The 15,227-nt window shown below is 37.3% G+C and overlaps 2 protein-coding genes across 2 annotated transcripts in view; one reads left to right on the plus strand and one right to left on the minus strand.

Annotated features, from left to right (window-relative positions):
- Window positions 1-869: 869 nt before the first annotated feature.
- Window positions 870-8,871, plus strand: LOC119573118 (triosephosphate isomerase). Its single transcript, XM_037920154.1, has 5 exons — window positions 870-1,085; window positions 5,163-5,254; window positions 7,629-7,790; window positions 7,907-8,080; window positions 8,268-8,871. Exons 1-5 carry the CDS (start codon window positions 971-973, stop codon window positions 8,472-8,474), a joined length of 750 nt encoding a protein of 249 aa, XP_037776082.1. The 5' UTR covers window positions 870-970; the 3' UTR covers window positions 8,475-8,871.
- Window positions 8,872-11,556: 2,685 nt separating this feature from the next.
- Window positions 11,557-15,227, minus strand: part of LOC119573119 (transmembrane emp24 domain-containing protein 6-like) — a 31,250-nt gene continuing 27,579 nt past the window's right edge. Inside the window, exon 3 of the mRNA XM_037920155.1 lies at window positions 11,557-12,679. Within this exon, the coding sequence (XP_037776083.1) occupies window positions 12,449-12,679 (231 nt within the window). The 3' untranslated portion in view covers window positions 11,557-12,448. The remainder of the gene's footprint in view (window positions 12,680-15,227) is intronic.

Below are 15,227 nucleotides of genomic sequence, written 5' to 3' on the forward strand. Positions count from 1 at the left end.
GTGGCGGCAGTCGATAGATATAATTTAAGAAGGAGAGTCCGTGAAACTCATTAATTACTAGTACGTTGTGGAGCAAAGGGATGATTTGTTTATCATACTATACACATTAACTGCATAAAAGAAAAAAGTGACACTGCGTTTAAAGGTATCCCAACACGGGGAAGAAATAGACAGAGAAGCCGTAAAATATTATATTACAGGTGTAGACTTGACAATTACCAGGTTGGTTAACCAACAACATAATCGATAATATCGACAAGAAAAGTATTAGAATCTTGGTTGGGATGCCTCACAGACATGTTTTGTCCCACTCGAGGAAAAGTAAAATTATCATTCTTGTATATTACAGAGATAGCATGATCTCTTTTTATTTTAAACCCTATAGTGGCTACGCCATATATTAGCCTATAAGCTAAAGCTGCGATTTGTAACGTAGCGTTAGGAAGTTCTAAAAGAAAATCATGGGCAAGGAACCGTTTGAATTTCCCGCTATCGGGATTGAGGAGATACGGCCGGGCCGGTGCAACATTCCTGCACGGAGAAAATTGTATATTTGTTGTGATTTTCATTTATCATTCAAAATGTAAATCTCTATAATAAGTGGTGATAAATAATCAGTACTAGTGATCTGTGCTTGCCTTACGAAATACGAAGTTTATCGATTGCCTTTCCCGTCAGATTCTCACAGTCTTAAAGTTTTAACGTTGCAAAGACGGCTTGGATTTGAGTTTTGTTTACCCGAGATGTGCTGACTCACAGCAAAGGCATGCAAGGATCAATACCCGAATAGAATCCCTGATAGAACTGGCCGCCCGTGGCACCCGAACGAGAGGAAGGTGGCAAGGTGCCCCGTGAAGGTCGCGTGAAGGTCCGTCTCTACGTCGAGCGAGCGGGTCGGGCGGCAGACGACGGCCGGACGTCCCCCTGAACGCACCTCGCTTCTCGCCTCTCAGCCCACAAAGCCCTCGCCATGGCCTCCCCAAGGAAATTCTTCGTCGGTGGAAACTGGAAGATGAACGGCGACAAGGCCGCCATCGATGGAATCATCTCCTTCATGAAGACAGGGCCACTGAGCCCCAACACCGGTGAGTGACATGAGAATTTATGAAAAATATGAGAGCGAAAATGTGTACGTGACGACAGGGCGGAGCCGGTGGTCGCTTGGAGACCGTTGTCATGGCTAAGTATGACTTGCCCAAGTATGTAATTGCACAGAGATTAGAAAATTACGTTGTAGGAGAACTCAGGGACATTAGAAAAGGAGATCAGTGGAGGAGAAGGACCGGCAGAAGGGTTATCTCGAACGACCTTGACTCCTCGCAGACATCTCCCAACAGTATGTGGCGGAGGGAATTGGCAAGTAGCACACTATTATTAAATACAGGATTACAGCCCAGAGTCTGTCTTCGTGGACATGTCACCTTGGGGATCATCAAGGTCACATTGCCGGGTACTTTTCCACAGGCATTGGGGAAAAATAGACATCCTGCCGTTATTGGTCCACTATTAGTCTTATTAGACATTCATCCGGATTTGATTAGGTATTACTGATCTTTGAAATATTTAAGACTGATTACACAATTGCTAATGTGAATGAAATTATTATTCATACTTAAGGGAAATGTAAATTAGGGACAAGTAATTCTAATTACTGACAAACCTGTCTACTCACATTTTTGGGAGGGTTGATGGGAGGCTCTGCTCTCCAACCCCCCCCCCCCCCCACCACCACCACCACCACGTCAAACATTGTCTCCACATTGATATATACCGCATGATAGAGCTAAAACTTGGGAGCACACAGTGGGCTTAGGCTCTGGGTAGCACTATCCACAATCTTTTTATTTTAATTGTGGTGTTCCCATTTGTGTCTGCAGATTAGTTCTTGTACCAGCAACAACTTTGTCCTCTACAAAAATTATCAACTTCAATTTACCCAAGCATTATATGAATCCTTGAATGTTTGAGGTCTGGACAACCCTTGCAGTGGTTATCAAAACTGGACATTTTCCTCATAACTGTGTTGGTTGTCTAATAAATCAAGCATTTGACATAACCTTTGCATCTTTTGCAAAGGCAGAGGCCAGAAAACCTTAGCCACTTCTTTACTAGCAAAGTTGAGCTTGGGAATGTATTTTTATTTTTTGATAAAACCCAAAGAAGACGTACAAATTCTGCCCTACCAGAATCTATGGTAATTTTTTAGTTTTACACAGCCATCCAATCTTAGAATTATTAATCCTTCTTTCAGTTATCAAATCTATAATATGCAAAGTATATAATTGAAAGTATTGGTAATGTTTATGAAGTGCATTACCCCCCTTAAGATTAAGTCCCAATTATTCCAGCCATTCCTGGGAAATCCACAAATATTTTCCTGACCCGGGAGCTTAACCCCCATACCCCTGTCGGATAACCCTTGTATCCCTATTGCCCCTTAACCCCCACCCAATTGCATTGGACCTACACGCCACGCATCATTTATCATGACCTTTATTATTTATGGAGCCCACAGGTTAGTAAGGATTTTGGTTCATACAGTAATATTTGTGGATATCCCAGGAGTGGCTAGAGCTGTAGAGACTGTCTCAGAAGGATGAGGTCACTTCATAGACATTAACAACTTTCATTAATAACATTTGTGATGGAAAATGATATTATGATTCATGCATATAACAGTATAAATAACTGAAACAAGGAATAATAAATACAAGGTTGGATGGCTGCATGAAATAAAAAAAAACTACCCAAGAAAGATCTCTGAACCAAAAACCTCCCAAACCCCTAGCCTTTGTCCGTGGACCAACTACTGATTGCAGTATTTCCCTAGCCCTCAGACCCCCTTCCAATTGAGGTTTCTCCTCCGCTAATGTGGTCTGTCATCAGATTTTTGGCTTTGCCGTAAAGCCAAGAAGTATGATTGGCACAAGTCTAGTGATAAATGTATGGTCATCTTCTAAACCTTTATCTAATAAATGTCAGAATCAGTTGTCATAAGAACTGAATTTTTGTTTATGGCAGTCCTAGACAATGTTTATAATGTCTTAAGTAATGTTTAATGTTGATGCCACTATTAGATACATAAATGATGATAAACCATTTTTTTTTCAAATGTTTTTTTTAAATACAGCTACAGGTGTCTATTGCGCTTGAAATACAGAAAGAGCTGGGTGCAAAAGGGGAACTTCAGATAGTGGGTTAAACAGTTACCACATCTTTATTTGTTAACCCTTTGCCGACGGGTGGCATGTACGCACATGCCATGGCATGGCTGGACTATCTGCTTGGGGCATGTACGTACATGCCGTGTGTATGTATGGACATGCCATGAGTTTTTTGTTACACCCACAGCAAAATATTATTTTTCTGACACTGAAAGTGTGATTAAGTAGTCTTTTAACTCATATTTACTATACAAAAAAAAAAAAAAAAAAAAGTATATTTATATTTATATTTATATTTATATTTATATTTATATTTATATTTATATTTATATTTATATTTATATTTTATAATTATAATTATAATTATAATTATAATTATAATTATAATTATAATTATAATTATATTTATATACAACAAAACTACGATTTCAACTCCATGATGCCACACACTGCTTATTTTATTCAGACTATAGAGCGAATAATGATCAACTGAGTTAATATAACATATAAATATCCGTCAGTCTTGATTATCAGGAAGTATGGCAAGTAGAGACTTTAAAAGAATGAACTGAAATACACATATGCTCATAGTATTACAAAGAAACGGCAAGGGATGCTGGTATTTGGCATGAGCGGTCGTGCATGCTAGGGCGACGATATAAGCCCCTGGCAGCGGGGCCTGGGCCACTATGAATACTAACCGTCAGGAAAGGGTTAAAGTAAAACTATCTTGTAATACAGTAGTGATGAGCAATTAAACAATTTAGGGGTATTAATGTTGAATCCAAAAGTATATTTGTCACAATATTGGTACCAGGTGCAACTATGGTTTTCCATTAACCCTTTCCCGACGGGTAGTATTCATAGTGGCGCGGGCCCCGCTGCCGGGGGCTTATATCGTAGCCCAAGCATGCAAATACCAGCATCCCATGCCGTTTCTTCGTAATACTATGGAGATATGTTGTTTTTTCAGTTTTCATTATTTTTTAAAGCCTCTACTTGCCAAACTTCCTGATAAATTGAGACTGAAGGGTATTTTTGTTGTTATATAGACTCCATAGTTGATCATTATTCAGTATATAGTCTGAATAAAATAAGCAGTGTGCGGCATCATGGATTGAAATTGTCCGTTTGTTGCTTTTTTTTTTTTTTTTTTTTTTTTTTTACATAGTAAAAATGAGTGTTAAAAACGACTTAATCACACTTTCACCGGCAGAAAAATAATATTTTGCCGTAATTGCATCCACCATGGCATTTACATACATGCCCCCGGCAGATAGTCGCGCCATGCCATGGCATGTGCGTACACAGGAAAGGGTTAATTTAGTACACATTATGCTTCCCAAGTGCTTAGTCACCAGAGTTGATTACTAAGTCTCTGACCATTAGAGTAACCTCTTCCTAAGAATTCAAGTAATAGTGTAAGTATGCGAGGTCAAGCAAGCCTAGCAATTTGACTCTGTGGTGCTTAAGTGCTTAAGACGCTATCTGTATGTAAGTGAAATTAATCAAGTTTTTCATATTATAACAAATGTGATGTTATCTCAGCCTACAAAGAATTGCATTGTCTGCACCTCAGGAAGACAATTTAAAGATAGTCCTTTGCATGTAGAACACATGCCAGAATGACCAAGACAGACAAAAGGTCAGATATCAGATATTTGTGAGGAATCGTAGACAATATGCAGATCCCCCCCCCCCCCCCTGTAAACAAATCTTGGAGTCTGAACTTAATTGATTGCTAGCCTAGTTCCTTTTACCAATCAATGAAATTCTGTGAACATATTTAGCATTTGGGTATGGTCTTCCCCTTTGAGGTTTTTAGTAGCCCCATATGGTTATCACCTCAAAATTGCTTGGGTGTCCGTGTTTTATATTACCACCTTTTCATAGATTTCTCCATTACAATTGTGTATTTTTTATTGTTTCTTTTTTTTATTACATTTACTTAATCAAACTTCAGTTTTCTTGTTAGCTTGATGAGATTTCTATTGACAGAGGTTGTTGTGGGCTGCCCTCAGTGCTACCTGATGTACACCAGGGAACACATGCCAGCAAACATTGGTGTTGCAGCCCAGAACTGCTACAAGGTAAATTTGGGTTCTTGTAATATTTATTTTTATATAGCAAAGCAAAGAAATTGTATTTTATGCATGATAACCCTTCAGCAGAGTAGAGATCTACAACTTTAAAGTGTAAATCAGATAAATAGAACCTCATATGCTGGAATGTATCTTAACCCATTCCTGCTGGATAATGTATCACATCATGGCAAAACCTTCACTCATGCTGGATGAGGTCTGTCATGTCGTATGCGGCTACATCTGCTCTAAGTTGTGTGTACTGAAAAGTTATTAGCTTGTTTGATCCTGGCTGTGATGCCACATGCTGACAAGTGGCTTTTTGTATATGCCATGAGATGACTGGATTTTCTACTGGGTGGCATTTACATACCATGCCATGTGTGTTGAGTCTGCACCCAAGTTATCCTTGCAAAACTATTGTTAACTGATTCTGTCATTACTGCTGTGATTGAGAAGGTTACAGCCCCTCTTAAGTGTGCTTAGTCACATTTTAGCCTCATTCACAGGAATATAGTATGTGCTCCAGCTAAGATTGTAGTATATTTGGAAATTGTGTGTGCTCTGTTCTTCTAATTTTTGGTGTTGGTCTTAGAGCTATGGGAAAGGGGAGTGTTAACTCGTATTAAGCTTTATAATGTATGATTTAAAAACACCTCCTCCCTTTTCCTTCAGATTATTTTCGGTAATGGAATTTTGTTAATTATGTCCTACAAGATGAACATGATTTTGGACTGTGATAATTTTGTATGTAGTGTGCTAAAATTAGATACTTCAGTAATATCAGTAACACCAATGCCAATAATGTATTGAGCCCACTTTCCTCTATTATCAAAGCCACTATTTCCCTTTCTACTGGGAAATCCACTCGGGCTTTATCTAGAGGGGGCACTATTAATTAACGTCAAGTGTGAGCTCTCCTGTATCATTACCTGAGTCAACTCTTGATGAACCCACACTATAAAAATATAATAATCATAAGAGGGGTTACTGATGATCTAATTTCAGTCTTAGAGGTAACTGAGAGAAGGGTAATATCAAACAATTGATAATCTTACATCTCTTGATATATTGAATGATGCATCATTAAACTTGTATAACAAAAAAATAAACCTTCAATGACACAGAAGTCCACTTCTCCACTAATGTGTGTAGTATAACTGTCCTTCTCTTATGTCTTCCTTCTTGAATCCTTTGTCTGTACAGACTTTCCTCAAATTCCTTCATTTCTTTCCTGTATCAGTTCAGAGGATTCCTAAGGATGGCATCTGCTTTACAATCTGGTGGATCTCTCCAAGGACTTCTCAGGAGCAAACACCACAAAACAGAACAAAAACACAAAACCCATTCCTAAAAAAAAGAAACAATGGTTCTATTTTAGGAATGATAAAACAATAAAAGGTTCAATATAACTAATTTCTTGTAGGAACATAACTACTTTTGACAAACAAACAAATTGCATAGATTCATGCCATTATATACGATCTGAGTAGTTTTATATTTATACATTATATTATATTTATGAAACCCTCATTTTAGCATAGATAGTATTATTCTATTATAAACTTCAATAACACTTACTCCTTGAATGGGTTTTAAATCCTCAATAATAACAGAGAAACATCTGAATGGTTTCGTCTTAATCATACATGCATAATACCGGAACTTAAATAAATTTCTCCAGAAACAAAATTAATACATATTGGTTTCTTCATTAAAATATCCATTATATAACCTTAATATAATAAACAACAGTGAAATATAACTGCGTACCCTCTAATTAAAGAGAATGCCTTGTGGGAGAAACAAAGAAAACTGAACTTTGTAGGGTAGACTCGCATATTTACACGGTTATTTTATCTTGGTGTAATAATGTAAACGTATATAGCACCTGATACAAAAATAGTAAAATAAGTATCATCTTCTAAGAAAATAAATATCATCTTTCTAAATGATTTTTAAGTACTAATTATCTTACCAGCTAAAGACTAATTAAATGAGGTATACATAATTAACATATGAGTAAAGACCAAGTAAGTGAGGTATACAAAGGGTGGTCACAGACAAATTTTTGGGTCATTCTTACTTCATGACTTAGTGCTCATTACAATAACACAAGGAAACTTCATTATACCATGAATGCAGTCTTTCATGACACTGGCTGTTCCTCATTGAAGTCCATTGACCCCCCCCCCCCCTTTACCCTGACATTTTAATTAACATTTAGAATGTTCAGTTTTTCCCTGACATTTTAAAATGCCTTTCGTAACATTTTGAAATGAAATGTTGCTAAACTATGCAATCCAGATTTAAAAACACCATATATACGTATTTATTCTCAGGTTATTGTTTTTCACACTCAAACATCATTGTTCTCTTGTAGGTGGCCAAAGGTGCCTTCACTGGGGAGATTTCTCCTGCCATGGTGAAGGACTGTGGGTGTGAGTGGGTGATCCTCGGCCACTCTGAGCGCAGGAATGTCTTCGGTGAGCCAGATCAGCTCATCAGCGAGAAGGTCGGACATGCTCTTGAAGCTGGCCTTAAGGTAAAATTATCTTGTATTAAAGGTTTCTGCTTAAGACAACAATATGGAGTCAGTGCTGGAAGCTCCTTGAAGTAGTTCAGGTGACTTTCATTTGAATGCTTTAATCTTTTCCCTAGGTTATCCCATGCATTGGAGAGAAGCTTGAGGAACGTGAGGCTAACCGCACCCAGGAGGTGGTGTTTGCTCAGATGAAGGCTATCCTCCCCAACATCTCTGACTGGTCACGTGTTGTCTTGGCTTATGAACCAGTCTGGGCCATTGGAACTGGCAAGACAGCCAGCCCTGAACAGGTAATTGCATGTAGGAGTACTTGTGTACTTCTCTTGCTTATTGCTTTTATAGTTGAACAAGGTTATCTGCCAAAAGATCACAATAAAAAGGGAGGGTAGATAAAAAGAATCTATAAAGTGATAAGGTTACCTTCTCTCCTATTTTCCACTTTATACAATATCAGTAACTTTTTATTTTCCCTCTCAGGCACAAGAGGTCCACGCAGACCTTAGGCAGTGGCTGCGGGACAATGTGAATGCTGAAGTTGCCGAGTCCACACGTATCATCTATGGTGGCTCTGTCAGTGCTGGCAACTGCCAGGAGTTGGCTAAGAAGGGTGACATTGATGGATTCCTTGTGGGCGGAGCAGCTCTCAAGCCAGACTTTGTTCAGATTATTAATGCTAGGGGTTGATTTTTTTTAATGGGAGTCAAAGCCAGCCACGTTCTTGGCTGCTTGTTGCATTGCTTTTGTAGAAGCAAGTAAAGTCTCTCTCTCTGGGCAAATGCTTGAACTTGGGTAATTGTATAAAAGGGGAAAATGTACCCAGGATTGGATATTTCAGGGTGGACAAAAGCTCGGCTGAACTTTCCAGATGGTATGACCAATATTGATTTCTTTTTCTTCTCTTATTTTTAAATACATATTTGACAATTTTAAGAATGCTATATTTACCGTTTTGTTATATTACTGTTTGGTGGCTTTCTTCAGTATTCCTATTGTTGAAATATGTTATAATCTATGAAAAGAAAGCGAGAAAGGGAGGAAGTAAATGTAATAATTTAAAACAAATAAATTAAAAGTAATATGATTATATATTTCTATATCCTCAATTGTACTGAAATTTATCATGCTATTTAGATATATCCAACATTGTGCCTAACCATTAACCCCTGAGCATGATTGGTGTGTTACTCAATTTGCCAACACCATCTTGGAAAGGGTGATATCGACATTTGTTTATATAGAACTGTGATTTTGACAAGCAGGTGTGTAGGTGACTGCATGCTGAATTGAGTATACTGGATTAAATGAAAAAGTTCTGACATGGAGAGCAAAATGGGTCTTATGATTAAATACAGACTGCCATACATCATTTATTTGTTTTCAGATATATTTGTTATCATCCTTTTGCACAGATGGCAAGTTTGCAAGGTTCTCTTATAGCCTGATTTTCAAACAAGAGTTGGTCTGACTGTGTGATGAATTTGCACATTTTTGTCACCTTCAGAATTAGATTTAATATAAACTAACATTATAAATAATTGCATTGTAACTCAAAGAAATGGATATGATAATTTAAAAACATGTAAATTAAAAATTGATTCACATCTAACTCATTTTTTTTTTTAATGTAATAAGCATTGCATGTCAGTAATATCAGACCAGTAGTCTAAGAAAATGGAGTAATTTCCATCACTTTGATGCAAGTTTCTCAAACAGAAAAAATTCAAGAATTTCACTTTACACGATTGCATGAATATCAAGGTATGATCAGATAGTAATTTAACCCATAATTGACAGGTAGCATTCATAGAGGCCGGGGCCTCGCTGCCGGGGCTTATATCGCACCCTAGCATGCGCGACCACTCATGCCAATACCAGCATACCATGCGTTTCTCGTATACTACGAAGATTGTTGTATTTTCAATTTTCTTATTTTTTACAGTCTCTACTTGCCAAAACTCTGATAAATCGAGACTGAAGGGTATTTTGTTATTAGACTCCATAGTTGATCATATTCGGTCTATAGTCCGAATAATAAGCATGTGCGGCATCATGGAGTGAAATGTCGTTTGATGCATTTTTTTTGTTTGTGCATGGTAAAATGAAGTGTTAACACCTGAATCCACATTTCCTGCATAAAATAATCTTTTGCCATTTGTAACAAAAAAGACTCATGGCATGTCATGCATACCTCCTATGGATTGCGTACGTCCCCGGCAGATGGTCCACCATGCCATGGCATGTGCGTACATGCCACCCGTCGGCAATGGGTTAAATTTGTATCCAGGTGAGCAGGCCTGATCATCATATCAATTTTGCAAGTGGAAATGTTTATTTAACCAGCAGTTTGCCTTCTGAAAACACTTCTCAGGCATGTCTGCCTAATAGGCCTGCCAGTCTGGATTTGCCTTAACCCACCGGCACCGGTTATATCCACTGTCCACTATAGTTGGCTCCACAAGAGCTGTCACCAAGGAGTCAGTCAGTAAACACATGACTAGTTGATTTCTCATTTTCTCATCTTGTCTTTCTGTGCCATCACTGTTTCATATCGGCCTCTGTCCGAGAGGCATAGAAGTGTTTGTTTAAAATTAGGAACATTTCTTGTCACTTTGAGCTGCTTGCTTCTATTTACCCTTACACCATAATTGACGTAGTTCATAGTGGCCTGGGCCTCGCTGCCGGGGGCTTGTATCGTCGCCCGAGCATGCGGGACCACACATGCCAATACCGGCATTCCCATGCGTTCTCTTGTATACTACAAGATGTTGTATTTCAATTTCATTATTTTTAACAGTCTCTACTCTGCAAATTCCTGATAAATCGAGACTGAAGGGCATTTTTGTTATATAGACTCCATAGTTGATCATTATTCGGTCTATAGTCCGAATAAAATAAGCAGTGTGTGGCATCATGGAGTTGAAATTGTCGGTTTGTTGCATTTTTTTTGTTTGTTGCATGGTAAAAATGAGAAGTGTTAGAACCGACTTAATCACACTTTCACTGGCAAAAAAATAATCTTTTGCCGTGATTGTAACAAAAAAAAAAACTCATGGCATGTCCATGCATACTCTATGGCATGTGCGTACGTGCCCCCGGCAGATGGTCCCGCCATGCCATGGCATGTACGTACATGCCACCCGTCGGCAATGGGTTAAGCTAAGGTTTTCTAATGGGTCTTTATGGACTGAATGTCTTGAGGAATTTGAGTTATCATTCTCAGATCAATTCTAGAAGCTTGTGTCCCTGTCTTGTTTTTTCTGAAGATCTTTTCATTGGATACTCGGTCAGTGTAAGGGGTGCGCAACATCCTGCGGCAGAACCACATTTCTCCAGCCTCTATATTGCTCCGTTTCAGCTGTCATTGTCCAGGACTTGCAACCATATAGGAGAGTCGACAGTACGAAGGTTTTAATGAGTCTTTTTATTTGAATTGAGAGGCATTATTATTAATTATTTTAAACTAGTACCATTAACATATTTTTAAACACTGCCTTTTTTTTTTGAAAACGTGTAAGATAGGTAGAATTAGAAATTGACGAAACTCATATACGAGTAAATAAAACTAAAAGCAGACATAGCAGATATGTACATGCTTTCCCAGTGTCAGTAGGTTTGTGTTCTTTGGTACAATGGTGTGTGTGTGTATTGTGTCAATGAAGAGAGTTCAGTTCTTGCCTAAATGCATTTCACATCAAAGAACCAAGCTTTTCAGCTAACAGATGAAAATTGCTACTAGTCATAGTTGGAAAGAAATGATAATTGAATATTGTATACAATTCTTTATTTCATCAATGAACAATAAAAGCACCCACAATACACGATACTGTATGTATAAAAAATACAAGACTGTGACCTTGGAATTGGAATGTAACATCAGGTATCAAGTTGAGATCTACAATGTAGGACGGAAAAAAATAAGGAATTGCATCTGCACAAGACAAACACCATGAAAAATTAGGCTTGAAATGAGACCATTGCACCACTTTCCACATGCTACAATTAAAATAGTTCAGTCACTAGAAGATGAGGCCTTGCATGTCTATTTCTTGAGATTTTTTTCTATATTTCACCTGGTATTTCCATATAACCTGACTATCAAAGTATTCTGAACAATCTGAGACAATTAGAAAACCAATCCTGATATAATTACATTCAAATTCATGGTTTGAAAGTTGCTAAGAATGAATTGGTTATGTCCAATTAAAAACCTTAGTGCTGAGCAAGGACCCACCTATTGGAACAAAACTCATAATTTGTAAGTACATATAAAATTGCAAATCCCATTAGGTTGAGATTCATAAAGTAAAGCTCTTTCAAGAGATAAAAATAATAATTGGAGGGAAGATATCACTGATAAATTGAGAAAAAATTAAGGTTAGTATACAATACAAAACCATCCATTTTTTAAAAACCAGCAAACAAAAAAAAATTAACTGCATTACCTACATAACATAAGTACCATAAACACTATCCAAGATAAAACATATATCAAATAAAAGAATATCTGGTTCAACAGCAAATGATCATCGTCAATGATCTATCTGGTACTCAAATTATCTATAAAAAAATAAAAAATAAAATAAAATAACAGCAAAAACTTAATCTTGCAGTGTTTCCCACACATGGCAGGACAAACACCTGTTTAGAGTCCTGGCACCCTAGGCTCTTCCCCCTGATTTGGTTGTGACCTTTGTATCGAAGAGCTTGCGTAAGTAAAACACCTGGAACGCTCCCGCACCAATAATGGCAATGCACTGTGCGAGGGACCAGTACTGAACATAGTTGTTGTTGCTTATAAGGAGCTGGAAGTCTCTTGCCTCTTTTGCTCGAGACTGGCTCTGGTGCAGCAGCATATCGTGAATGCGTTGATCCACAGTCTTTATAGAGTGCTGAAATATGAAAATATAAGAATTAAGAGAAAAAAAATATATGTACTGTTGGAAAAAATTCATAACTTAGGTTATCTCATATATGCACACACCATCATACAACCAATCAATCAATCACACAATCTCTCCCATCCACTCAATCAACTGTACCGAAAATCTCTTATACATGAATACGTGCACACAAACAACAGAGAGAGAGAAACACACACAATCACAATCCATACACACACACACACAATCACACACACACACAACCACACACACACTCACACAACACACACACTCACACACAATCACACAACACAACACCACACACAACAACACACACACACACACACACACACAATCACACACACACACACACAAATCCACACACACACAAATCACACACACACACAAATCCACACACACACACACAAATCACAACACACACACAACCAACGCACACACACACACAATCCACACACACAACAAATCACCACACACACACAACACAAATAACACACACACACACAACACCACACACACAATCACAACATCACAACACAATACACACAAATTCACATTTCTTATACATACACACTGTACACACACACTTCCCACATCCACACACTCAATTCCCAAATTCATCACAACAGCAAGCAAAAAAAAAACAGCAAACACAACAAACATCATCAACAACAATCAAAACACCAGCTATCACCAACCAGCAAGTTTCATGCTAATCAATCAATCATACATCTCTAACCACCACAACAAACTGGGCTCAGCAATCCGGAACCACTCTGTATCATGCAACAACAGTCTATTCACCAATTCCTATATCACATCTCTGCAACATCAACACACATACTTCCTCATCACATCATGCAACACCACCAAAAACAACATTAATCCACAAATATCACTCACAATATGAAACCAGACAAAGCCAGATACAAACAATCTAACAAACAATCACTAAAAAACGAAACATTCTTAATCAACTATACCACTGTAAATGACACACTTCACACATCTGCTCAACGAGTATATCCATCAAACATATCTGCTAGAATCATACAAAAAAACACACAAACATCACACATGAACATTCCAGTAAACTAACACAAATGTAGTTATCCCACAATCAGTCTTTACATATTTACTAACTGTCATCATACACCTTGCCACTCCTAAGCTCAGTCTGAAAGATTGATGCAGTTTTGCCACAAATCTATGAAAACAATAAACAATGCAAACATAATACCTCAGTGCATAGACTCCTATTCTGCTGACAATAATTCATCACAAGTATATGTGATGCAATACGCTCGGATCAGGAGGTTTGCGCAGCAGTCCAATCCTGCCATGCCATCACACCCTTACAACATTAATAAAATATTTAGATCATACAAAAATCTGTATGTATTTCAATTGCTTCAGATACAAAAAGTCTTGCATGAGTGCAAACCATTGCTCTAATACTATTCCCATTCTTACTTCAAACATACATCCTAAAAAGATTCAGCAGTAAACTGTACTATACTCATTTCACATCACAGTGCAATCAATATACGCATGCGAGAATTGCCACTGCACTACATCACCTGTAGTTAAATACATATCTTCAACAAGACGATGCCAAAACTGATTGTAAGATACTATAAATTATAATAGATAATTATTCTTAATTCATCAATTTCACTTATATTTACCCTTACACTGACTTTACATAAGCTAGGATTCTTGGTGATTGACTACTTCTCTCCTAAATATTCTGCATATGAGACCAAGTGACAATAAATAATGCATAAAACACAAAAAAAATAAATGTACAATGACTCCAGTTAATCACAAGCTATCATTTAGAAGGCTAGATTAATCCATGAGACAAAAGGAGCATGACCATCCATAGCATTTGAGAGCATTGCCAAGACATTCAATATCAGGAACATCCTGATGGCACACTAAAGTAGTATTAAATAATGATTATGACAAATTCTTAATGATTACAATACAACAGTAATTACTTACTGTTTTGTTATGACCTTACACTCTAGAATGCTAGATTTTGCAAGTGAAACATTCTTTCCACTTGATCAATGTCTTCCAGCTCATACAGCTCAAATAGCATCAGACCCTAGAACTTTATGAAAAAGAAACTTAATATTAACAAACAGAATCTTATCACTATCACAATACTAGCCTGGGCCTAATACACAGACTGGGATTGATCATCAGAAACATGCAGATTGCCATGAACATCACTGCCCAATAGTGTAATACAACATAATAAATCTAAATATAATTTCATAGTAAACTATATTATCCTGTCATTCTTAAAGATCTTGTCAATATTTACGCTTACTTGTAATGCCATCTCATATACTCAATCTGTAGATATCTTTAATACATAATTCTTCATACAATCATGTTCCCCAATATCTTACATTTTGACAATGCCACAATATCCAGTATATTTGCATCACGACTTGTCATAATTTGATTTTTGATAAACAGGACCTTCCAATTCATTTCATATCTTGTAAATGGCTTATTACCATTA

The sequence above is a fragment of the Penaeus monodon genome, chromosome 5 (genome assembly GCF_015228065.2).
Source record: "Penaeus monodon isolate SGIC_2016 chromosome 5, NSTDA_Pmon_1, whole genome shotgun sequence".
Taxonomy (NCBI): Eukaryota; Metazoa; Arthropoda; class Malacostraca; order Decapoda; family Penaeidae; genus Penaeus; species Penaeus monodon.

Excerpts from the sequence above, each read along its gene's own strand:
- LOC119573118 (XM_037920154.1), top strand. The coding sequence starts at position 971 with ATGGCCTCCCCAAGGAAATTCTTCGTCGGTGGAAACTGGAAGATGAAC. Across the intron at positions 1,086-5,162 it reads GCCACTGAGCCCCAACACCG|AGGTTGTTGTGGGCTGCCCT; the intron begins GTGAGTGACATG and ends TTCTATTGACAG. Across the intron at positions 5,255-7,628 it reads CAGCCCAGAACTGCTACAAG|GTGGCCAAAGGTGCCTTCAC; the intron begins GTAAATTTGGGT and ends GTTCTCTTGTAG.